General features: G+C 43.8%; 1 protein-coding gene across 1 annotated transcript in view; it reads right to left on the minus strand.

Annotated features, from left to right (window-relative positions):
- The window catches only part of UNC13C (unc-13 homolog C), a gene marked incomplete at both ends in the record, with an annotated part of 469864 nt that overhangs the window by 298803 nt on the left and 145255 nt on the right, over positions 1 to 25806 (minus strand). Inside the window, 2 exons of the mRNA XM_080707444.1 lie at positions 2251 to 2478; positions 7031 to 7250. Coding sequence (XP_080563570.1) covers positions 2251 to 2478; positions 7031 to 7250 — 448 coding nt within the window. The remainder of the gene's footprint in view (positions 1 to 2250; positions 2479 to 7030; positions 7251 to 25806) is intronic.

Consider the following 25806-nt stretch of genomic DNA (forward strand, 5'->3'; position numbering starts at 1 on the left):
GGATAGATAGCCAGCAGTGGGAATATTAGATAGCTTGGTAGCACTATTTGGAAAATTTGTAAGAACTTTTTTTTTCCATTTGTAGTACATTAATTTACATCCCCAGCAACATTGTACAAGGACACTGTATTCTTCACATTCTCGCCAACAATTACTTTTGTATTTTTGACAATAGACATTCTCACATGTGTGAGGTGATATTTCATTGTCATTTAAATTTGAATTTCCCTAATGATTACTAATGTTTTATATTTTTTCATATACCTGTTGTCCATTGTAAATCTTTGGGGGCAATGTCTATTCAGTTATTTTGCTTTCTTCTTTTTTTTTTTTTGTGGTGTTAGGGATTGAACTCAGGAGCATTCTACTTATGAGCTACACCCCAAGCCCAATTTTTCATTTTGAAGCAGTATCTCACTATGTTGTAGCTCACTAAGTAGCTGGGGCTGGCCAGGAGCCCTGATCCTCTGTCTCAGCCTCCCACGTACTGGGATTACAAGTGCGCACCACCATGCCCGGCTCCTGCTCAATTTTAATAGAAATAAAAATGCATAAAATTCTGCTGTTTTCAAGGACATGGATAAACTCAGAAGATATAATGTTAAGTGAAAATGATCCAGACACAGAAAGACAAATATTACAGGAAATGCTTCTTTTTAATCTCAAAATGTTTATATCTCACAGACGAAGAATACAATGGTGGTTACTAGAAGCTGGGGTGAGCTGGTGAAAGGCAAATGAGATTATGTTCATCAAAGGATATGTGCTTATGGTTACATAGAAGGAATACACACACACAGATGTGTATTTATATATATGTGTGTGTATATAGCCAAGCAGCTACAATTAATGATGATAAACTATATTCTTGGAACATGTAAAGACAGAGGATGATACTTGCTCTCACCACAAAAATAATAATAATGTGAAGTAATGTATTCCTTAGTTTAGCTAGATTTAACATCCCACGATGTGTGTATAGTTCAAAACACGTACATTATTAGAAACACATGTCATCTATAAATTTTTATTGGGGTATTGTGGTCACACACCTTAATGTAGTACAGATGTTAGAGACACCATTCACACCACTCACTTAGCCCTTCCCCAACTCCCCCCCTCTCCTCCCCCCTTCTCAGGTTTGGCTCAGTGAGGGAATGGGGCGGGAATCGGGTAAGGACAAATCAATGAAGGAGGCATTGTACGTCTCCACCACCTTGTACTCCATTAAGATGTATGCCTACAGTGCACTAATAAAAATTAAAAAATAAAAATAAATAAAATAAACTTTAAAAATAAAAAGATGTATTACATATAAATATGTTAAAAAGTTAAAATCTTCATTTGACTAATAATTGTTTCTGCCTGTAATAATAATAACTATATACTTGTTAATACATGTATTTATTCACTATACACTCATCCCTACATTATATATAGATAGATGAAAATATATATTCATTGGGCAAAAGACTAATAGAATTTAAAGATCTGTGATTTAATTATTTTGTAAATCTGCTATCAATATTGATCAAGGTGACCCAATGAAAGATTTTCATTTTAACTTAGGAGTAAGCTAAGAAGCTTTTTAAATGCTAAATCATACTTTGTAAATGTTATATAATACATGAGTATTTTCTGTTAATATCACAAACAAAAACAACTTTAGAAAGTTCTAATGACTAGACATCACTAAATTCAACAAGGATTAAATGGACATGTGAATAGGAACTGAAATGATTTCTCATTTAAAAAACTGATGGTGTGGCAGCGCACGCTTGTAATCCCTGCGCTTGGGAGGCAGAGACAGGAGGATCGCACAGGTTCGAAGCCAGCCACGCACGCTGCCTTAGGAGACCCTGTTTCCAAATAAAAATGCAAAAATAGGTCTGGGAGTGTAGCCCGGAGGTAGAAGGGCTTCCAGGAACCCCAGTACCACCAAAAAAAAAAAAAAAAATTAATTAAAAAAAACTGCTGCAAAGATGATCAGCTGCACTTATAACTTAAGTACCAGGCAATAACAAAGCCAATTTCTTGTAATTTTATGGTATTGATAAGTATATTAGAAGACAGAATGGCATTATTCTAATTATCTAGTATATATTTTAAAAATCTGAAGTAACAGGCTTGCCAATATTCCCAAGATTGAAACAATTCCATTCATTTTACCTATAATTATTATGCTGTTGATTTCTGAGACACACGGCAACCACAATGTGGAATAAAGATTCAAAGAAAACTTATGTTTACCTGTAATGGTTATTTTTGCTGACCATTTAGATGTCCCGTCCAATACACTTTGTTTGGCAGCCTTTGTGTATTGCACAAAATCTTCTCTAGAAATCTGAAACATTTCCTGAATAACTTCAAATACCTCGGGCCTGTTCTTCTCCCTGATTTTCATCCTTTCCTTCATAGCTGTAATGATCGTGTGTGTCTTGTCCTCCGCACCATGCTTTGAACTCTTTTCTGCTGCTCCTGCAATGAAAAAAATCCATGCTGGTGTGAATGGGCACGAGCTATTGTTCAATAGTTCAAAAGAGGGAGGAAAAGTAGGGAAAAAAGAGAAGTATCAAGCTTATTAAATATTTTTATTCTTAAGAGTCAAGGTGGAATTTTTTTTGGAAAATAACAGGAGAATAAATCACTACACTGCATTGGAGAAAAAATTGTCCTCATTGGCACATTGACTTCTGTGGGTCCCGGTTTTCTCACCTAGAACATTAGAGTAAGTAAAGGTTGTGCAAATATTTGGTTTGAATTTTTAAAAATTCAAACAACACCAATATTATATACAATCAAATGTTATACAACGCATTCATTTACTCAATGAGTGTCCAAAACAAAATTAATATATGGAATAACAAACCTTGCTTGGGAATCACACACTTGAACTTATCTAGTTATATCTCTTGATGCCATAACGGCAGTTAAATATTTTAACCTGTCCTTTATGTCTAAACTTTTTTTCTTCCATAAAAGCAAAGATAGAGCATTTATTAACTAATTCATTTTAATAGAGTTTTAAGGCTTTGAGCTTCATAATCACTCTGAAACAATACCTTGAAATCTACCAGGGGATATACCTGGGTATTCTAGGTTATACCCAGTATCTGCTACAATCTTAAATAGTCCATAACTATTTGCCTCTCGGGAAAAAGAAGTGGTTGAACAACAAAAGAACTTGAACACACTGAATTTTTTTTTGAAATTCATAAACCCTTATCTGCATTTGAAGTAATTGGACCCAGAGAAGGCAGGTTGTCCATATCTATGAAAACATGCAAAGGGTCTGATACAGAGACATTTGAAAATTGCTTTTCTCTCTGGGAGACTCTAACACAGAAACTTATCCTTTTTCTCACTTTCCCAGTAAAATCACGTAGGTGGGTCTGCTCTGGGTGCCTCTGTGTTTCTTTTCCCCTGAATCCTGTGGGTGGACATGGAATTGGCATTTTCTATCTACCCCTTCCCATTAAGTGCTCTACAGTCAAGTAACCTCAGCCCTCCTCCTTTCACATGCCTTCAATCTTTGCAAGGATCAGACCCGCAACTCCCCCAGTCTTCAAGGCAGCCGCCTTCTTTTTCTTATAAAATCAAAGATGTGCACTCCACATTTTTTGCAAACAACAAAGAAGTGGCGTTTCTCAGAAGAGTAGTTGGAGAAGCACAGCTCTAACGCGGCCTCCCTCCTGCTCCCTTGGGTGGGTCTGCACTGAGAGTGGGGGCGTGGGCAGGTAGTCCCCTCCCAAGGACCTGCCACCTTCTACACAGTGACTTCACTGTCAGTGGGCATGCAGCTACACACAAACAAACCCCACACCCTCCCTGCCCCTCTGCCTAAACCATCCCGACTGTATCCACTCATTCCATCACTGGAGAATGCAAACTTTCAGAATGTTCTAGAACATGCACATATTTAAAAAACACAAAGATATTCTCTCAATTGTATGTGAAAAATACTATCTTAGCACTTTCTTAAGATGTCTCCAACATCACAGAGTCAGAAAAAACCACACGGTGTAAGGGAACAAAATCAATAATCAAAAGAAAATATGCAAGCCCAGTGTGGTGGCGCGCACCTGTAATCCCAGCATGTGGGGGGCTGAGACAGGAGGATCGCGGTTCACAGCCAGACTCAGCTACTTAGTGAGGCCCTTTGCAACTCAGTGAGACTGTTTCCAAATAAAAAATAAAAAATAGGGCTGGAGTGTAGCTTAGAGTTAGAATGCCCCTGGTTTCTACCCCTAGTACTAAAAAAAAAAAAAAAATATATATATATATATATATATATATATGTATATATTAAAATATATAATTATAAAAATATATCATTTATATATATTTAAAATATATATAATTAAGTATATATATATATGCTTAATTTTCAAACTACTTTTACTAAGCAAAACAAAACAAACAACAATAAAACAAAAAGAAAAGGAAAGCTCAGTAAAATTAGTTCATTGGGTTTTCCCAACCACTAATTCTGAAGCTCCTTAAGAGTGCATGCTTGTATAAACAGATGATAATATTCAAAACATTGGAGGGTATTTTTAATTGTACTTCTTCCGCTTCACCCATTGGTTGCCCACATACATGAAGCAGCTCTAGTGTATAAATGTGTTCAAACTTCTGAGGAAGTAAACAACTTGGTCTCTGCCCTGTGAAAGTAGCTGAACAGAATTTTCAAAGTCTCCTGAGCATTCATGACATAAACAGAGTTTGTATAATTTTTATTGAATGAGAAGACTATCAAATTCTTAAGATAGGTATTCACATCTTTTCTTCTGAGTTATGTTTAAAAAATGATTGTGTCCATAAAAATATCGATTCCCTTCTTCCTCGCTAATGGAAGGCTAAAGTAAAGCTCCCAGCCAGCCACAGTAGACTTGATATGTACAAATATTTGACTGACTTTAAAACATCATGGTTGCAAAATGTGATAATAAGACAAGAAAGAAGAATCAATATCCAATTTGCAAACAAGAGTATGTTAGCCAGATTGTACTCATGTTATGAATTTGCAATACCTTCTATTAGAACACACAAATGTCATAAAATCAGTGAGAAGCACACAGAAAAACAGACTACGTCTCACCAGACGCTGCTCTGCTGTGATCTTAGTGAAATAACTCTGTCTTCATGCAGGTAGCTGAACTTTTTAAATTCAGAATGAAAAATAGATAAAATGTTTCTTTTGTGGAGCTCCACAATTTTTTCTTGGAGATGTGTAAAGTATAGCCTAGCTGGATTAGTTATGATGATCATTTACGTATTTTCCTAGTTTCTCTAGATGTCTGATTTCTGCATTAGAAAGATAATCTAGGAAAATATTTGTATGTGTTCCATATTTATAGCAGCGCTATTCGTAATGGCCAAAATGTGGAACCAACCTAGGTCTCCATCAACAGATGAATGGATGGCAAAATTATAGGAAATACAAACAATGGAATTCTACTCAACAATAAAGAAGAACAATATCATATCATTAGCAAGAAATGGAAAGTCCTGGGGAAAATTATGTTAAGTGAGATCAGCCAAGCACAGAAAGAGAAGGGACTTATGTTTGCTCTAATATGCTCAGGCTAGGGAGCCTTAAAGGATACCAGAGGGACTCCAGACAATGGAGTAGAAATCTCACGCAAACTACAATGGAAGGTTGGGAGAGGAAGAAGGCTGAGGCTGATTAATGGAGGAGCTACATCTGAATTTGTATAAAAATATATGACATGGTTCATCTGGACAGTCATTGTTGGGATGGTAGAAGGGGAAGTTGGGGGGAGAGGGCACCAAGCACAGTCTGAATGCGTGTCATTTTCAGTATGTTCCATATAAAAATAAAAAATAAATAAAATATATGAAAATAAATTAAAAATGAAAAATAAAAACAATAATTCCTTAAGTTAACTTCTTTTTTTCAAAAAAAGATACCTTTCTTTTTTTCTAAAACAAAATAAAAGCATTTATTGTGCTGAACATCACCTCCCTCTGACACTACTGTGTGGGAAGAATGCTTCACCCACAGAATAAGCTGCAGAATGGGACCGTGACTGCCACGGCCAGTGGGGACGCTTCTGAGCCTCTTTGACATCTTCCCTGCTCAATTTCAGGCAGTCCATGCACCTGGCATTGTTTGAATGGGTATAAACAACAAACAGAGGGGCGAATATTTAGATGTGGAAAAAGTTCTTGGCAAATAAATATGAATGTTTAAGTCAATATTTTTGGCTTTTTTATTTTTAGTGATGTTCACCAAATAAAGTAGTGAGAGACCAATTATATGTATTTCATACTGTGATGTTTTGGCAGATGGGCCTAAAGTCAGATAATTTTTTAATAAAAATAACAGTGGGGCGTCTTTATGTAGAACTATGAAAGGCTAAACCATTGATATTTAAGCGCCTACTGTATGCAAGACTCTTAGTACAGAGTACTTCATTTGGCCTTCCCAATAACTCTGAGAAAATTTTATCATTGTTATTTATCCACTAGAGGAAGAAAAAGGTCAGAAAAGTTTTTTTAAAAGTGCACCAGACACACATATGTTAAATTTGTCTTCAACATTCAAACTCAAGACCCCCTAGTTCCAAGGTCTGTGCAGTCACTGCAGGAGGCGCTGCTGCTGGACAGCCATAAAACAGGCTCCAGAAAGAACTTCACCTGCTGTAACGGGAGGGGTGTGTCTTGGCTCCAGTTGAAGAACATTCTATATTCCACTTACCCTATGGGGCTATATGAGATCTGAGTAAGAAAATAGACCGAAAGTCACATTGAAGTTTGATACTTGATGTGAGTAAAATTTCACCCTAAGTACTCACTGAGGATTTAAATAGTACCTAGTTCAGCACTGTAGAAAGGCATCACCAACCCGATGACTTCATGGGCAAACTGTGTATCTTCTGCATAAGTGGGAGGAAGGAACGAGGCAGGCTCTATTGAAAACGAGAGCTGGAGATCTCTAGCCTGAAGTTGCATGGGGGTGAGGCGGGCCCTGCACACCGCGTCCCCATCCTGCCCAAGTACTCACTCTGCAGACAGTCAGCATTCAGGAGGTCCTGACACTTTTCGTGGCACTTCACTCCGCACTCCAAGCACCTCAGGCCCTGCCGCGCGATGCCCCACAGGAGCCCCTCACACTCGTAACAGTAGGTGGGCGTCGTGGCTGTCCAGACCTCGAAATTGTGTGGGGTGGTGGAGGAGATGGGGTAGATGAGTGCCTGCAAGGTCTTCCTGAAGACGTGCATTTTCTGTGAAGATGAGCGACATTGCCAGTGCAAGCTAAGTCAGTAGATTTAGATAATTTCAGCAAGAAACAATTTTATCGTGTTCCTTTGATAATGCCATTTTAGGAGACCCCCTTAATTACTGACATGAGCAATGACATTAGCCACAATCACTCTGCTCCTTGACTCTTCCCTCAGTATTCCAGGGCTCAATTCAGAAATTTGAACACAAAGAACTCCCTCATCTTCCAGACTGGATGTGGCTCCAATGCCTCACGGCTTCTCTCTTAGCATCCTGCAGTTCTGATGACTTAATCGTGCCTGTGTCTCTGCTACAGACTGAACTCCACAAGGGCAAGGATGGAGAACATCTCGCTCACTGCTGCACAGATTCTCAGGGTTCCGTCTAGCTCTTGGCTTGAGGAAGGCATTCAGAAATTTTTAATTCTCCTTGTACTGACAGAGGAAGATCACAGGTTTGAGGACAGCCTCAGCAGCATACAGAGATTCTCAACGACTTAAGGAGACCCTTTTACAAAACAAAAATTAAAAAGGGCTGGAGATATAGCTCATATATAGAATGCACCTAGGTTCAATCCAAATTTCACAAAAGTTAATTAAAATTAATTTATATTACTATCCTTAATCTTAGTCTACTGTTCGTAAAATTGGGTAGTGTATGAAAGTAATCTTAATTATGACTTCAAACATCCCACTCCTTTTTAATATTGTATAAAATTCTTTCTTCTCTGTTACTTTTCCTGACACTTTATCCCTTTCTAGCTCCAAAAGATGACTCTTCTATAATTCATTCTGTAGGGAATTGCTTTTCGCATCTGTCATTTAGAAAGAATCACTTCAACTAGTTCATAAGAAAGCATGTGTTCATGAAGGTTAAATGTGGCATTTTCTCATGGCGACATATTTTAGAAGGAGATAATTTTAATAGCACACAGGGATTTTTCTAATTACAGCTATTGGTGGCTTAAAAAACACTGTATGATAATCTAGGACTCAAGTTCCCAAATATAAGCCCAATCATATGACATTTATAATGGGTTACTTTAGGAAAAAACTGGTCTTCTCTCTCATTCTCCTTAGTGCCTACATAGGTACTGTTATTGCTGGCATACATTGGTAGTATATATGTTTTTTCTTGCAAAATGAATAATGTTATGCTACAGCCTCAGCTATTACCTAAGTGAGACCCTGTTTCTTTTTTTTTTTTTATTTATTTATTTTTTTTTTTATTTTTTTTTTTGGCTTCTGTATTTATTTTATTTTATTTTTTTTAATTAATTTATTTTTTAAATTGGTGCATTGTAGTCATATATCAATCACATTGGAGTACAAGACTTGAGAGGATATACAAGCACACATCATCCAATTAGCCCTCCTCCAGCCCCCATCCCATTCCCTCCCCCTCCCTCCATCCCACACTTCTTTGGTGATTTACTTTGATACATTTGTTTATGTACCTCCTGCATTTTAAAGAGGCTCCGTCCTCCAGTATTACATACCCTCTGATTCGTCACATTAGTTGCTTCACTATAGGGCCCTTTCTATAGCTCAACCTCTTCCTGTTGCCCTTTTCCTCCTAGTTATTGCTGATTAAGAGAAGCATCTGATTTATATTTTCTGCGATATTTCTCTGTGCATGCTGCGTTGCAAGTACCAATCCCACTCTTGATGGTCCCAGTAGTGGCCTGGCTACTCAGTGGACTGATCCAGACCTCGCTGGCTCACGCAGCGGCCTTGCCTCATGGGAGGACCCAGTTCTGGTCTCGCTGGCCCCTGAACCGGTCAAACCCCTAAGCTGGTTTTGGTCCCGACCTTGGAGGCCGCAGGAGTGAACTTGCCTCACGCCAGGCTCCGAAGCTGGCCATTGGCCCCTGCACCGGTCTAACCCCTTGGCAGAATTCCAATCCTGGCCTCGGAGGCCCCAACACTGGTAATGCCTCACGGCAGGCTCCGATGCCGGCCTCACTGGCCCCAGCACCGGCCTAACCCCTTGACAGGCTCTTATCCTGGCCTCAGAGGCCCCAGTACCGGCCTTGCCTCACGGCAGGCTCCGATGCCGGCCTCGCTGGCCCCAGCACCGGCCTAACCCCTCGGCATGCTCCGATCCCGGCCTCGGAGGCCCCAGTACCGGCCTTGCCTCACCGCAGGCTCCGATGCCGGCCTCGCTGGCCCCAGCACTGGCCTAACCTCTCGGCAAGCTCTTATCCTGGCCTCGGAGGCCCCAGTACCGGCCTTGCCTCACAGTAGGCTCCGATGCCGGCCTTGCTGGCCCCAGCACCGGCCTAACCCCTCGGCAGGCTCTTATCCTGGCCTCGAGGCCCCAGTACCGGCCTTGCCTCACGGCAGGCTCCGATGCCGGCCTCGCTGGCCCCAGCACCGGCCTAACCCCTCAGCAGGCTCTTATCCTGGCCTCGGAGGCCCCAGCACCGGCCTTGCCTCACGGCAGGCTCCGATGCCGGCCTCACTGGCCCCAGCAGCGGCCTAACCCCTCGGCAGGCTCCGATCCCGGCCTCAGAGGCCCCAGTACCGGCCTTGCCTCATGGCAGGCTCCGATGCCGGCCTCGCTGGCCCCAGCACCGGCCTAACCCCTCGGCAGGCTCTTGTCCTGGCCTCGGAGGCCCCAGTACCGGCCTTGCCTCACGGCAGGCTCCGCTGCCGGCCTCGTTGGCCCCAGCAGCGGCCTAACCCCTCGGCATGCTCCGATCCCGGCCTCTGAGGCCCCAGCACTGGTCATGCCTCAAGGCAGGCTCCGATGCCGGCCTCGCTGGCCCCAGCACCGGCCTAACCCCTTGGCAGGCTCTTATCCTGGCCTCGGAAGCCCCAGTACCGGCCTTGCCTCACGGCAGGCTCCGATGCCGGCCTCGCTGGCCCCAGCACCAGCCTACCCCCTCGGCATGCTCCGATCCCGGCCTCTGAGGCCCCAGCACTGGGCATGCCTCACGGCAGGCTCCGCTGCCGGCCTCGTTGGCCCCAGCACCGGCCTAACCCCTCAGCAAGCTCTTATCCTGGCCTTGGAGGCCCCAGTACCGGCCTTGCCTCACGGCAGGCTCCGATGTCGGCCTCACTGGCCCCAGCACTGGCCTAACCCCTCGGCAGGCTCTTATCCTGGCCTCGGAGGCCCCAGTACCGGCCTTGCCTCACGGCGGGCTCTGATGCCGGTCTCGCTGGCCCCAGCACCGGCCTAACCCCTCGGCAGGCTCCGATCCCGGCCTCGAAGGCCCCAGCCCTGGCCATGCCTCAAGGCAGGCTCCGATGCCGGCCTCGCTGGCCCCAGCACCGGCCTAGCCCCTTGGCAGGCTCTTATCCTGGCCTCGGAGGCCCCAGTACCGGCCTTGCCTCAAGGCAGGCTCCGATGCCGGCCTCGCTGGCCCCAGCACCGGCCTACCCCCTCGGCATGCTCCGATCCCGGCCTCGGAGGCCCCAGCACTGGGCATGCTTCACGGCAGGCTCCGCTGCCGGCCTCGTTGGCCCCAGCACCGGCCTAACCCCTCGGCAAGCTCTCAACCTGGCCTCGGAGGCCCCAGTACCGGCCTTGCCTCACAGCAGGCTCCGATGCCGGCCTCGCTGGCCCCAGCACCGGCCTAACCCCTCAGCAGGCTCTTATCCTGGCCTCGGAGGCCCCAGTACCGGCCTTGCCTCACGGCAGGCTCCGATGCCGGCCTCGCTGGCCCCAGCACCGGCCTAACCCCTCGGCAGGCTCTTGTCCTGGCCTCAGAGGCCCCAGTACCGGCCTTGCCTCAAGGCAGGCTCCGATGCCGGCCTCGCTGGCCCCAGCAGCGGCCTAACCCCTCGGCATGCTCCGATCCTGGCCTCAGAGGCCCCAGCACTGGTCATGCCTCAAGGCAGGCTCCGATGCCGGCCTCGCTGGCCCCAGCACCGGCCTAACCCCTCAGCAGGCTCTTATCCTGGCCTCGGAGGACCCAGAACCGGCCTTGCCTCACGGCAGGCTCCGATGCCGGCCTCACTGGCCCCAGCAGCGGCCTAACCCCTCGGCAGGCTCCGATCCCAGCCTCGGAGGCCCCAGTACCGGCCTTGCCTGAAGGCAGGCTCCGCTGCCGGCCTCGCTGGCCCCAGCAGCGGCCTAACCCCTCGGCAGGCTCCGATCCCGGCCTCGGAGGCCCCAGCACTGGTCATGCCTCAAGGCAGGCTCCGATGCCGGCCTTGCTGGCCCCAGCACCGGCCTAACCCCTCAGCAGACTCTTGTCCTGGCCTCGGAGGCCCCAGTACCGGCCTTGCCTCAAGGCAGGCTCCGATGCCGGCCTCGCTGGCCCCAGCACCGGCCTAACCCCTCGGCATGCTCCGATCCTGGCCTCGGAGGCCCCAGCACTGGTCGTGCCTCAAGGCAGGCTCCGATGCCGGCCTCGCTGGCCCCAGCACCGGCCTAACCCCTCAGCAGGCTCTTATCCTGGCCTCGGAGGCCCCAGCACCGGCCTTGCCTCACGGCAGGCTCCGATGCCGGCCTCACTGGCCCCAGCACCGGCCTAACCCCTCAGCAGGCTCTTATCTTGGCCTCGGAGGCCCCAGAACCGGCCTTGCCTCACGGCAGGCTCCGATGCCGGCCTCACTGGCCCCAGCAGCGGCCTAACCCCTCGGCAGGCTCCGATCCCAGCCTCGGAGGCCCCAGTACCGGCCTTGCCTCAAGGCAGGCTCCGCTGCCGGCCTCGCTGGCCCCAGCAGCGGCCTAACCCCTCGGCAGGCTCCGATCCCGGCCTCGGAGGCCCCAGCACTGGTCATGCCTCAAGGCAGGCTCCGATGCCGGCCTTGCTGGCCCCAGCACCGGCCTAACCCCTCAGCAGGCTCTTGTCCTGGCCTCGGAGGCCCCAGTACCGGCCTTGCCTCAAGGCAGGCTCCGATGCCGGCCTCGCTGGCCCCAGCAGCGGCCTAACCCCTCGGCATGCTCCGATCCTGGCCTCGGAGGCCCCAGCACTGGTCGTGCCTCAAGGCAGGCTCCGATGCCGGCCTCGCTGGCCCCAGCACCGGCCTAACCCCTCAGCAGGCTCTTATCCTGGCCTCGGAGGCCCCAGCACCGGCCTTGCCTCACGGCAGGCTCCGATGCCGGCCTCACTGGCCCCAGCACCGGCCTAACCCCTCAGCAGGCTCTTATCTTGGCCTCGGAGGCCCCAGAACCGGCCTTGCCTCACGGCAGGCTCCGATGCCGGCCTCACTGGCCCCAGCAGCGGCCTAACCCCTCGGCAGGCTCCGATCCCAGCCTCGGAGGCCCCAGTACCGGCCTTGCCTCAAGGCAGGCTCCGCTGCCGGCCTCGCTGGCCCCAGCAGCGGCCTAACCCCTCAGCAGGCTCTTATCCCGGCCTCGGAGGCCCCAGCACTGGTCATGCCTCAAGGCAGGCTCCGATGCCGGCCTTGCTGGCCCCAGCACCGGCCTAACCCCTCAGCAGGCTCTTGTCCTTGCCTCGGAGGCCCCAGTACCGGCCTTGCCTCAAGGCAGGCTCCGATGCCGGCCTCGCTGGCCCCAGCACCGGCCTAACCCCTCGGCATGCTCCGATCCTGGCCTCGGAGGCCCCAGCACTGGTCATGCCTCAAGGCAGGCTCCGATGCCGGCCTCGCTGGCCCCAGCACCGGCCTAACCCCTCAGCAGGCTCTTATCCTGGCCTCGGAGGCCCCAGCACCGGCCTTGCCTCACGGCAGGCTCCGATGCCGGCCTCACTGGCCCCAGCAGCGGCCTAACCCCTCGGCAGGCTCCGATCCCGGCCTCAGAGTCCCCAGTACCGGCCTTGCCTCAAGGCAGGCTCCGATGCCGGCCTCGCTGGCCCCAGCAGCGGCCTAACCCCTCGGCAGGCTCCGATCCCGGCCTCGGAGGCCCCAGCACTGGTCATGCCTCAAGACAGGCTCCGATGCCGGCCTTGCTGGCCCCAGCACCGGCCTAACCCCTCAGCAGGCTCTTGTCCTGGCCTCGGAGGCCCCAGTACCGGCCTTGCCTCAAGGCAGGCTCCGATGCTGGCCTCGCTGGCCCCAGCAGCGGCCTAACCCCTCGGCATGCTCCGATCCTGGCCTCGGAGGCCCCAGCACTGGTCATGCCTCAAGGCAGGCTCCGATGCCGTCCTCACCAGCCCCAGCACCGGCCTAACCCCTCAGCAGGCTCTTATCCTGGCCTCGGAGGCCCCAGCACCGGCCTAACCCCTCGGCAGGCTCTTATCCTGGCCTCGGAGGCCCCAGTACCGGCTTTGCTTCACAGCAGGCTCTGATGCCGGCCTCACTGACCCCAGCACCGGCCTAACCCCTCAGCAAGTTCCGGACCCGACCTCGGAGGCCCTAGCACAAGCCTTGCATCATGGCAGGCTCCAATGCCGGCCTCGCTGGCCCCAGCATCAGTCTAACCCCTCTGCAGGTTCCAATCCCGGCCACGGAGGCCTCAGTAGTGGCCTTGCCTCACAGCAAGCTCCGATGTCGGCCACTGGCCCCGGCGCCCGCCTAACCCCTCAGCAGGTTCCGATCACTGTCTCTGTGGTTAGTATTTCAAAGGATCCAGTTGTAATGTATCAGATCTCTGCCTCCCCCGAATATTGGCCACTGGCATTGCCACTGCCTCCACCGTTTCAAATCCTTCCCAGGCTCTTTTTCCACTCTGAATGTTGTCCAGTGTTCCTAAGCATGCGTGATGGTAGCATTCGACATTTGGTGTAATTTCTCCAAAAATATAAAGTTGGTAAGATCCGGTTTCTGCTTCTCCTGAATACAAGTCTCTACCACCATCGCGAAGAATTCTTTCAACACCGCATTTCTCCTTGGTCTCCGCTAAACTCTCTCCTTATATGTGATGTCTGAGATTCTTAACAATATAGAGAAATAGCAGTCCTCTTTCACGGCGAATTTTTCCATAAGTTCCAGTGCATTTAGATAAGTTTCGTCTGCATCTCCAGTGTCCTGGCATCCATAACGGCTTTCTTACCACCTCTCCGATATTTTTCTTTATCTTTTTCTGTTCTGGGCCCGGTTTCTCCAGGGGTCTGGCGTGCTACTCGCAGTTCGGCTGGGACCCAGAGTCCCGAGATCCGGGCCCCAGCTGGCGTGCCCTGTGCTCGACCCCGCCCAGAACCCAGCGTCTTACTGGGCCTTGTTTCTCCAGGGGTCTGGCGTGCTACTCGCAGTTCTGCCTGGGGCCCAGAGTCCCGCGACCCGGGCCCCATCTGGCGTGCCCAGCCCGCGACCCCCGCCCAGAACCCAGCGTCTTACTGGGTCTGGTTTCTCCAGGGGTCTGGCGTGCTATGCGCAGTTCGGTCTGGGGCCCAGAGTCCCGCGACCCGGGCCCCATCTGGCGTGCCCAGCCCGCGACCCCCGCCCAGAACCCAGCGTCTTTCTGGGCCTGGTTTCTCCAGGGGTCTGGCGTGCTACGCGCAGTTCGGCTGGGGCCCAGAGTCCCGCGACCCGGGCCCCATTAGGCGTGCCCCGCCCGCGACCCCCGCCCAGAACCCAGCGTCTTACTGGGCCTGGTTTCTCCAGGGATCTGGCGTGCTACTCGCAGTTCTGCCTGGGGCCCAGAGTCCCGCGACCCGGGCCCCATCTGGCGTGCCCAGCCCGCGACCCCCGCCCAGAACCCAGCGTCTTACTGGGTCTGGTTTCTCCAGGAGACCCTGTTTCAAAATAAAGAATTAAAAAAAAATGGGCTGGGATGTAGCTCAGAGGTAAAATGCCCCTGGGTTCCATCCCCAGTGTCACAAAAAATACAAATAAAAATAATAAATACATAAATAAAATCATAGACAATGGAAAAAATATGAATCCAGCCATGATGAGATACATCTAAGACTTTTTTCTTTCTTATTTTGAGACAGGGTCTTCCTAAGTTGTCAAGACAAGCCTCAAACTTGTGATCTTCCTTCTTATTTCCCAAATACCTGGGGTTATAGGTTTGTACCCGTGTGCTGGTCACAGCAAAAAAATATAACAGCATACTGAAAATTAATTGACCAGATAATTAAACAAATTCAAACATTTAAAACCTATAGATGAAGAAGAATGACATCAAGTAACTCATTAGAAGGGTATGTATATTCCAAGTCCCAAGGAGGTGTTTCAGGATATCAAAGCTGATAACTTCTCTAAAATAAATGCTATATGAAATCATTCCTAATTACAGCAAGAGGTAAGATAGAATTATGGTAAGTTTTGAAAGAGAGCAAATTAATAGCTTAGGGAAACATAGAAAATGCATTTCACTTATTAAAAAATAAGATATATTTAAAAATATATTTCATAGAATAACATCCTTACATCTCAAAAATTATATTTGGTAAAAAGAAAAACACTTTGCAGCAGCAGAATGAGTCAAGATGAAATAAGATTTTGAGACAGAGAATATATGTTTTATGTTTTTTAAATAAGGCAAAGAGATAGCACAAGTGATATTAAATTAAAACACAGCAGAAAAAAAAAAAACAAACAAGGAAACCATGACAAATGGAAATCCATCCTTTATCCTCAGGAACTAAATATTTTTTTCTTCTACTGTAGCATTTAAAGTGAGTAGAAAGTTAATTGGCTACAGATAATAGGTTGCTAGTTGAAGGAGAAGAAAGGAATTGGTTATTTTATCAAGAGTCATTGGCTTAAATAAACAGACACAGTCAGTTCTCCATATCCTTGGTTCCCAAACCACAGATTTCACCAACCACAGATTAAAAATGTCTGGGGGAAAAAAACACATTCTGTCTGTACTGGACATCTACAGATTTTTTTTTCTTGCCTTAAATCTCTAACCAATAGCGCTATTATTTTTACATAGTATTGTCATTATTCTAGGTATCATAAATAATCTAGAGATAAAGTATATGAGAGGGCTGTATAGGTTGTATTTACATGCTGTATAATTTTATGTAAGAGACATAAGCATCTGAGGATTTGGGTACGAAGCATTTTGGAGACCGATCCCCTTGAACACTGGCTATATTTGGAAAGTCCCAAGAATAACCAGAGCCCTAATTACTGTGTTGAGAGCCCATGAACTGAGGAATTTGGCAAGATGAGTGACCTGATGTTTATATGTTTTTAAACTTTTAAAATCTTCACCATCAAACATTATTTACAAAAGATACACATGTTTGATTATAATAAAAAATATATTTGTTGAAAAATTAACTTATCAAGTAGAAGGGCATTCCGACTAAAAATAAAATATATAGATTTTGATTTTTCAAAGTTAGGCATGGTTTAATATATACCTACCAGAATTCTTTCCAATGTGTAAACAGGACATAAAGCATTTATAGTAAGGAAAGTAACAACCCAAACAATATTATTTTATGTTGCTTAACTAGTTCCAAAAAAGGAGACCAGTTTTAGTGTATATAGTCAGGATTTTTTTCCAGACATTTTCAATCTGCCGTTGGTTGAATCTGTGGTTGCAGGACCCAGGTAAATAGAGGACTAACTGCATCTGTTAACTGTTGAAATGAGAGTAAGGATGCCTCACTTTCTGATAAGACTGAGTCAAGTGTACACTGCAGATGACATGGAAGATGCTCATATCCTAAACAAACTCTGGCTCCAGAGAGAGGGGAAGATGGCAACTAGGCAAGGACCCTTAGATGCGCCCATCTCTACGTCATCTCAGGGAGCTCTGGACTGAGCAGCATTCCACATCCCAGACTCTCCTCGTGGAAGGTGGGAACTAAAACAAAGAAATAACACAGATACTAACCATAGATGGGAGAATGGGTCACACCATGGCATGTACTCCATGGATGGGTAGGGACCCTCAACAGACCTGAAAAATCTTATCATCGGCAACCTGAGAGCTACTTCACAGACATCAAGCTCACCAACCAAGGAATCACACAGTCCTGTGACAAGAGAACAGAGGATTACTAGATCTACACTTCCATACATCCCAACCCCAGTCCACTGGGCACCTGGTGGCAGAAGAGAGTGTACCCCGGGAGGTGAGTGCTGAATCCCCATGGAGTAACTGAAAGGACACCATGAAAAGACTGTGACTTCATGTTGCAGATAAAACTCTGAGAAATTCACTAGGTTTAAAAGCCACAGACCAACCCAGCCTTCTCTGTAGAGAGTGCCAAGTTCCACAATTGCATTGGGATGGGTCCTGAGACACTCGGTGCCTAGCAGACAGAGACAGACACTGGGCTCGGGTCTCACTCACTGCAGTAGGACAAAGAGTTGGTAATGGAAACTGATGCCATTGCTTTAGGATACTGAGGAAGCAAACACGCTTGAAACACACTTGAAGACCTACTTTAGTAAGTGGACTTTAAACAGATGAAACTATCCACACACACCCAAGAGTGAGGCAGAGGCCATGTACAAGTGTTCTTGTTCTGTTTTACACCTTTGGTTCTGTACATTTCTTTTCTTTTTTTTCCAGCAGCACCTCAGTACATATGTATTTGTAGGGGTTTTATTTTACCCTGCTTTTGAGATTTTTCCTCTTTCCAATCTCCTTCCTTCTCAGCTTCCTTTTATTTCTCTTTGCAGTACAAGAGATAGAGCCTAGGACCTTAGTGAGTGCTGGCAAGCACCTCGTCCACACTCCCAACCCGCAGTGGAGAAGAGCCCCCTCCCAGCAAGGAGCAGCCCCTCCCTGAACCTCCTCCCTAATCTGCCAGCATAAAAATGTAGGAGACAGAACAGGCTTACACAACAGCTTTGAATAGCTTTTACCTCTCTTCTAAGCAATCCTCAAATCAAGAAGAAGAAAAGCAAACAAAAAATAAAGACAGAACAGAATTTAAAACATCCAAAGCCACAAAGAAAAGCAGCTTTTCCCCAACGAAGTAATATTACTCCCAATTAAGCAATACTTAAGGTTCCTTTTTTCCCCTTTCTCTCCTTTTGTTTGTGTACATGCAAGAGATTGTGTTCTGTTTGTCAGACTCCTAATGAAGTTTTCTACCAGTGCCTTGTATTAAATCCATTTAATATCACTATAACTAAATACCCTCCATTGGCTTTATTTTCACTGTCTCTAATCTGTGTATTACCTAACTATCTCAAACTCTTATTCGACTTACTGTTATTTTCTACTTTATTTGTTCATTCCTTACTCTAGCTCCTCCCTCCTCACTGACCCTCCACAACTGAATACAATGCAATGTGCACTTGTATATACCATCTGCCAGGCATGAAGGATCACAGATGACAGATGGGACCACCTGATACATCGCACATTGAAATTTAAAAATGCACAGGGCATCAACTGCTCTGCTCACACATCAGAGATTACTCATTATGGAGGTGACAAACAGAACTCTGGATATTAACATCTGGAACCTACAAACATCACTATTGCAGTAGCCAAACAAAGACCTGGAGTGACTGAACACAGTACTAAACACATACAGCAAATGCAACAGTGGGGTCATACAGGACACAGACCTCAAAGTCAGCATTTAATGGTGATAAATACTCAACAGAAATCAGACAATACCCATACAGTAGAGGCTATTCAGTCTTAAGCTATACCTAAAAGTAAATATCTACCACCAGAATAAAATACGGTAAAGAAGCAAGATCAGACATAGGAAAACCAAAGAATGAGAGAGAGCCATCAAAATCAATAAAGATATGCATTTAAGAAACATGAACTCTAGGAAGGAAAAATAGCAAGGAAACAATGAGCTCTCACAATCCCAAAACAACAGAACCTACCACCACAGAGCTGCAGAGAATACCAGATGGCAATTCAAATGTTTAAAGGTAGAAATGACACAAGATTTCTGAACAGAGTTCAGAATGAGCCTAAACAAAATGAAAGATAATATCAACAAAAAATTTGATATCCTGAACAGGATTCAAAAAGAAACTCTGAAGAAACTGAAGAATGCAATAAATAAAATGAAGACATCAATACAAACAATTAAAAAGTAGACTAGACTATATGGAAAACAGAATCTCACTCTTAGAAGATGACCACTCCAAAATTGAACATATGTAACTTAGAAAAAAAACAATTTGACAGCACAGATTGGACATTCGAGAGATCTGAGACTTTATTTATTTTTATTTTATTGGTGCATTGTAGTCGTACATCCTAATGGAGTACAAGATGATAGAAGCATATATGCATACATCACTCATTTAGCCCTTCTCCAATTCCTATCCCATTCCCTCCCCTCCATTCCTCTTATGTTTGGCTTACTGATTGACTTTGATATGTTTGTGAATGTATATCAGGTACATTAGGGAATTTCCCTCTTGCCTCCTCTTATCCCTCTCAGTTAGACTGCCTTATTTGCTCATCTATGGTTTTTCCTTCTTTGTCTACAGTTTCTCCTATGACCCTTTTTTCTCCCTAGACTCTGCACATTAGGAAGAGCATCTGTTTTTTTTTTTTTTTACTTCTTTGTGACTAAGTAATCTCACTTAGCATAATGTTTTCCAGTTCCATCTATTTCCCTGCAAATGACATAATTTTATTTTTATTTCTGGCTGAGTAAAGTTCCATTGTGTACATATTCCAAAAAAGTTCAACATCATTAGCAATCAGAGCAATACAAATCACAACTACACTGAGATCTCACCTACTTCCAAATAGAATGCAAACATTAAAACACAAACAACAACAAACACTATTGAGGGTTTGGAGAAGTGGGAACTCTAACACATAACACATTGCTGGTGGAATTGCAAATTATTACAACCACTTTGGAATGCATTATGGAGGATACTCAGAAAAATGGAAACAAACTTGCCATATTATCCAGCAATACCACTTCTGGTATCTAACCAAACGAATAGAAAACAAACTACCAAACTACTGCATGCATATCTATCTTCATAGCCTTACAATTCACAGTTGCCAAACTATGGAACCAGCCAATATGTCCATCAACAAATGACTGGATTACAAAACTCTGGGCCAATTTTAAAAGAGCAAATTTAACAATAATAGGCACAGCAGAGTGGCTAGAAGCTGAAACCAAAAGAATAAAAAATCTTTTCAGAAAATTATTGTCAGAAAATTTCCAAAAATAGAAAACGAGGTTGACACACAGGCAGAAGAAATATATAGAACCCCTATTAGATAAGAATAGAAAAAAGGTTCACCACACCATAAAACAAATTGGATAATATAGAGGCCAAGGAGACCATCTTAAATGCAATTAGAGTAAAATGCCAAGTTATTTTCAGAGGCAAATCAATAAGAAGCATCCAAGACTTCTCAAACCAAGTCATAAAAGCCCAGAGGGCCTGGAGCAACATATTCCAAACGGAAAGAAAACAACTTCTAGCCAAAACTACTCTACCCAGGAAAGATATCTTTCAAATCTGACAGGGAAATAAAAATATACAAACAGATTATTCTGTACAACTGCAGCTGAATTCATATTCTTTTCATCTGCTCATGGAAGATTCTCCAAAATATACCATATTCTGGTCCACAAAGCAAGCACTAATAAGTAAATAAAAACTGTGACATTGCTGGGCGTGGTGGTGCATGCTTGTAATCCCCGCACTTGGGAGGCTGAGACAGGAGGATCGCACAGGTTCAAAGCCAGCCTCAGCTACTTAGTGAGGCTCTCAGCAACTTAGTGAGATCCTGTTTTCAAAAAATATATATAAGATATATTGGGGTGTATAGCCCAGAGGTAGGAAAGCCCCTGGCTCCACCACCAGTACCACACAAAAAAAGTGACGTAACGCCCTGCATCATTTCAGACCATAGTGAAACAATACTAGAAATCAACTCTAAAAAGACCCAAAGAAACGTCATATATACACATAGACTGATCTCTAGACTTCTGAATGAGGAATGAGTCATAGAATAATGGAAGAAATTAAGAAATTTCCAGAAGAAAAATAGAGATACAACATATTAAAATATCTTGGTAATTTGAAAGCAATATTAAGAGAAATATTCATAGCACTGAGTACTCACAAAGGAAGAATAAAAAAATTACTAAATAAATAGCCTAAAGACACACTTGAAAGCCCTTGAAAACAAGAACATTTTAATCCCAAAGTCAGTAGAACACAGAAAATCGTTAAAGTTAGAGCAAAAATTAAGTAGAGAACAAAAAAATCAACAAAACCAAAGGTGGTTCCTCAAAAAAAGATCAATATACTACTAGCCAACCTAAACAAAAGAATCAACCCAAATAACTGAAATAAAAGATGAAAAAGGTTATATTACAACACAGAGCACCAAAATTCAGAGGATGATCAGAAATCAGTTTGAAAAACTATAATACAACAAAATGGAAAATCTAGAAGAAATTGACAAATTTATAGACACATGCAACCTTCCTAAATTGAATCAAGAAAATAAAGAATAGTCAAACTAAACACCAGCAATCAAATGAAGCAGCAATAAAGAGATTACCATCAAAGAAAAGCCCAGAACCAGATGGTTTTTCCAGGTGAATTTTATAAAATCGTTATATAAGAGGTAATCCCAATAATTCTCAATCTATTCCATGAACTAAAGAGAGACAAGATTCTTCCAAACACATTCTATGAAGTCAGCATCACGTTAATACCAAAATCGAATAAGGACATCACTAGAAAACAGTAGGCCAATATGTTGATGGACTTACACACAAAGAACTTAAACAGAATACCAGCAACATGCACTGTGTGTTCAAAAGCACATAAAAAAGATACACCACAATCCAGTCAGGTTTATCTCAAGTATGTAAGGCTGGTTCAACATACAAAAAACAATTCATGTAATTCACCACAAAAACAGAACTACAGAACTAAAGACAAAAGTCATATGATCATTTCTAAACACCTATTCATTCTATTCTGATTCATAATCATAACTGAAGGAACATACTTTAACATCACAAAGGCAATAAATATACAATAGGCTTACAGCCAACATCATAATGAATGGGGAAATTATGAAAGTTTCTGTTAAATATCTGCTATCAGTACTCTTTTTAAATATAGTACTTGTGTGTAATACATGTGTATCTATGTTCATAGCTGCAGAATTCACCATCGTCAAACTATTGAACGAGCCAAGATGTTGAACTGATGAATGGATTACAAAACTGTGGGATATGTACACAATGGAATTTTACTCAATTACTTAAAGAAAAACACAATTATATTATTTACAGGGGAATGAATGGAACTGGAGGACATTATTCTAAGTGAGATTAGTCAGTCACACACACACAAATAAGAAATCTAATGCTTTTCCTAATATGCAAAAGCTAGGGAGAAATGGGTAATGGGAATAATTCTAGATGAAAGAGGAGGTCCTATAGATGAGCAAATAAGGCAAACTAAATGAAAGGATGGGATGGGGAAAGAGGGAAATTCTCTAAAGCACACAATGTACTTAAACAAACATATAAAAGTCAATCACTAAGCCAAGCATGAGAAGGGGGGAGAGGGAGGGAATGGGGTGGGAATTGGGTAAGGGTTAATGAGGTGATGTGTGCATGTATGTCTTCATCATCTTGTATCCCATTAAGATGTATGACTACAATGCACCAATACAAACTTTAAAAAATTCAGTCTTAAAAAAATAAGAAGCTTTCCTGTAAGCCAACCATAAATCAACTGAAAAGAAATCCAGAAAACATTTCTACTCATGATATTCCACAAATCAAAACCTAACCAAAAAGGTAAAAGACCTCTATATGAAAAATTATAAAACATTGAAAAAAGAAATTAAAGAAGATCTCAGAAGATGGAAGGACCTACATGCTCTTGGATAGGCAGAATAAATATCATCAAATTGGTAATTCTTCCAAAAGTGATCTATGGGTACAGTGCAATACCCATTAAAACATCAAGGCCATTCTTCACAGATATAGAAAAATCAGTTCTTAAATGCATTTGGACAACAAAATACCCAGAATATAAAAAAAATTCTGAGCAATAAGAACTATACAGGTGGCTACATAATATCTGACTTCAAACTATACTACAGAGCCATAGTAATAAAAACAGCATGGTAGCGGCACAGGAACAGACACAGAGCAATGAAGCACAAGAGAAGACTCAGAAACTAATCCATACATTCATAGCCAGTTAATTTTTGATGAAGTTGCCAAAACATACAATGGATTAAAGATAGTCTCTTCAACAAAGTGTGTTGGCCAAACTGGTTATCCATATGTTGGAAAATGGAAATAAACTGCACTTTCACCCCGTACAAGTGTCAGGGTGATTAAAGACATGGACATTATACCAGGTAATTTGCAGCAACTTGAAGAGGCATAAAACCAACAGTCCAACACACAGGCATAGGTAAAAACTTTTTTCATGAAGACACTAAAGGCACAAAAAATTAAAATGAGGCTCAATACATGGGGTTGCATTAAAGAGATTTTGGGTAGAAAAAGAAGCTATCATGAACTTCAACAGAGAGGTGCAGAATGAGAGAATTTTTTTGCTAGTTACTCCTCTGATAGAGGACTGATATCTAGAATCAGATCACAAGACACTCACTGTCAAAAAAAACAATAAAAAAAAGGCAAGTGAACTAAATAGGCACTTCACAAAAGAAAAAATACAAATAGAAAATAAGTGTATAACAAAATTATCAATATAATTAGCAATCAGAGAGATGCAAATCAAAAATTCCCTGAGATTTCACCTAAACCTAATTAAAATGGCAATCATTAAAAACACAAACAACAAATGCTGGCAAAGATGTGAAGATATAGTAACTCTAATGCACTGCTGGTGGGATTGCAAATTAGAGCAACCACTTTGGAACACAGTGTGCAGAATCCTCAAAAGAATGGGAATGAAATTATCTTATGAGCCAGCTATACCACTGCTAGGTATCTACCTAAAAGAATAGAAACCAAACTGCCGGAGTAATGTGTGCATATTTAATTATATCATAGCTGTACAATTTACAATTGCTGAACTATGGAAGTAGCTGAGTTGTCCATCAGAAAATGAATGTATTACAAAACCATGAGATGTGTACACAACCAAATTCTACTCAGCCATTAGGAAGAACAAAATTATGTCATTTGCAGGGAAATGGATAGAACTGGAGCACATTATGCTAAGTGAGATTAGTCAGTCACAAAAAGTGAAGTCAGATGTTCTCCCTCATATGTGGAAGCTAGGGAGAAAATGGGAGAAGGGAAGGCAGACAAAGGAGGAAAAACTTTAGGTGAGTGATGAAGGTGAGGAAGATGGAGGGGAAAGACAGAAGTATTTAAATGGACATGATGTACATACACTGGCTAATCACGGTCAGTCATTGAGTTGAGCTCAGAAAGGAGGGGGACAGGACGGGAACTGGGTCAGGCTTGCTGAGTGAATTAAACTAGCATATTACGCTTTGAACACTTAGGACATTGGAAGGAAGTAAATTGCCTTTTATACTCATAATCTGAGGGGACCAGAGTGAGTGTGACAAATAAAGCAATCTTGTTCCATAAAAAAGCAATGTCTAGTGTTTTTAGACTATCAATATTCTAATCTCCCAATGGTTAATGATTATATTGCTTAAAAAGCATGTCTGTATCCATTTACTTCTTTCTCTCTCCTCTTCTCCTCTTCTTCCTCCTCTCCCTCCTCTTCCTCCCCCTCCTTCTTCTTCCTCCTCCTTCTTCCTCCTCCTCCTCCTCCTCCTCCTCCTCCTCCACTACTACTACTACTACTACTACTACTACTACTACTACTACTATTTCTTCTTCTTCTTCTTCTTCTTCTTCTTCTTCTTCTTCTTCTTCTTCTTCTTCTTCTTCTTCTTCTTCTTCTTCTTCTTCTTCTTCTTCTTTCCCTCTCTGTCTCTGTCTCTGTCTCTATCTCTCTCTCTCTGTATCTCTCTGTCTCTTTCTCTTCCACTTTGTTAAACCAGTGACCAGAATAATTAGGTTCTGGAGTTCTCTTTTCCTTCACAAACCATGGGTTTCCCTTTGGGGATTATGTAAATCAACACTTCTCATGCTTCAAAAGTACCACATTTTGACAATTTTCAGGAAAAAAAATGATAAAATTTATGTTTTAAAGCATTTTTCATGTAATGGATACATACATCTTAGGAAAGAAATATATTTATTGTCATGTAGCTATTTCCTTTTCTATTTCTGAATAAAAGTATGAGACTCTGTGTGTGTGTGTGTGTGTGTGTGTGTGTGTGTGTGTGTGTGTGTGTGTTACCAGGGCATTCTACTTCCAAGCTATATCCTAAGACTTATTTTTTATTCTTTATTTTGAAACAAGGTCTCACTAAGTGGCAGAGGGCCTCACTAAGTAGTAGCTGAGGCTGGCCACAAACCTGCGATCCTCATATCTCAGCCTCCTGAGAACCAGGATTATAAGCATGCACCACCATAATCAGATTTGCAATGCTAACTTTAGGGACAATGTGAATTTTGAAATTTATTTTAAATATAAAGAGAGAACAATGTTAAGATAAGTTCCTGAGTATTAAAAAAAAAACCAGATGCAATTTACATGCCGATTTACTCATCAGAATAATTATGTAAAATTGACTCAAAAAGCTAAAATTACTCAGGTACATTTTTTTTTTTGGTAGCATAGATGTACCAAACACAATAATTGAAGAAAAGACAACCTTTTCAACTAATGAGGTTGGGAAAACTGGCTATCTATTTGTAGAAAAATGAAATTGAGTCCCTACTTCTCACTGACCAGA

Source organism: Muscardinus avellanarius (assembly GCF_963383645.1).
Source record: "Muscardinus avellanarius genome assembly, chromosome: 12".
Lineage (NCBI taxonomy): Eukaryota > Metazoa > Chordata > Mammalia > Rodentia > Gliridae > Muscardinus > Muscardinus avellanarius.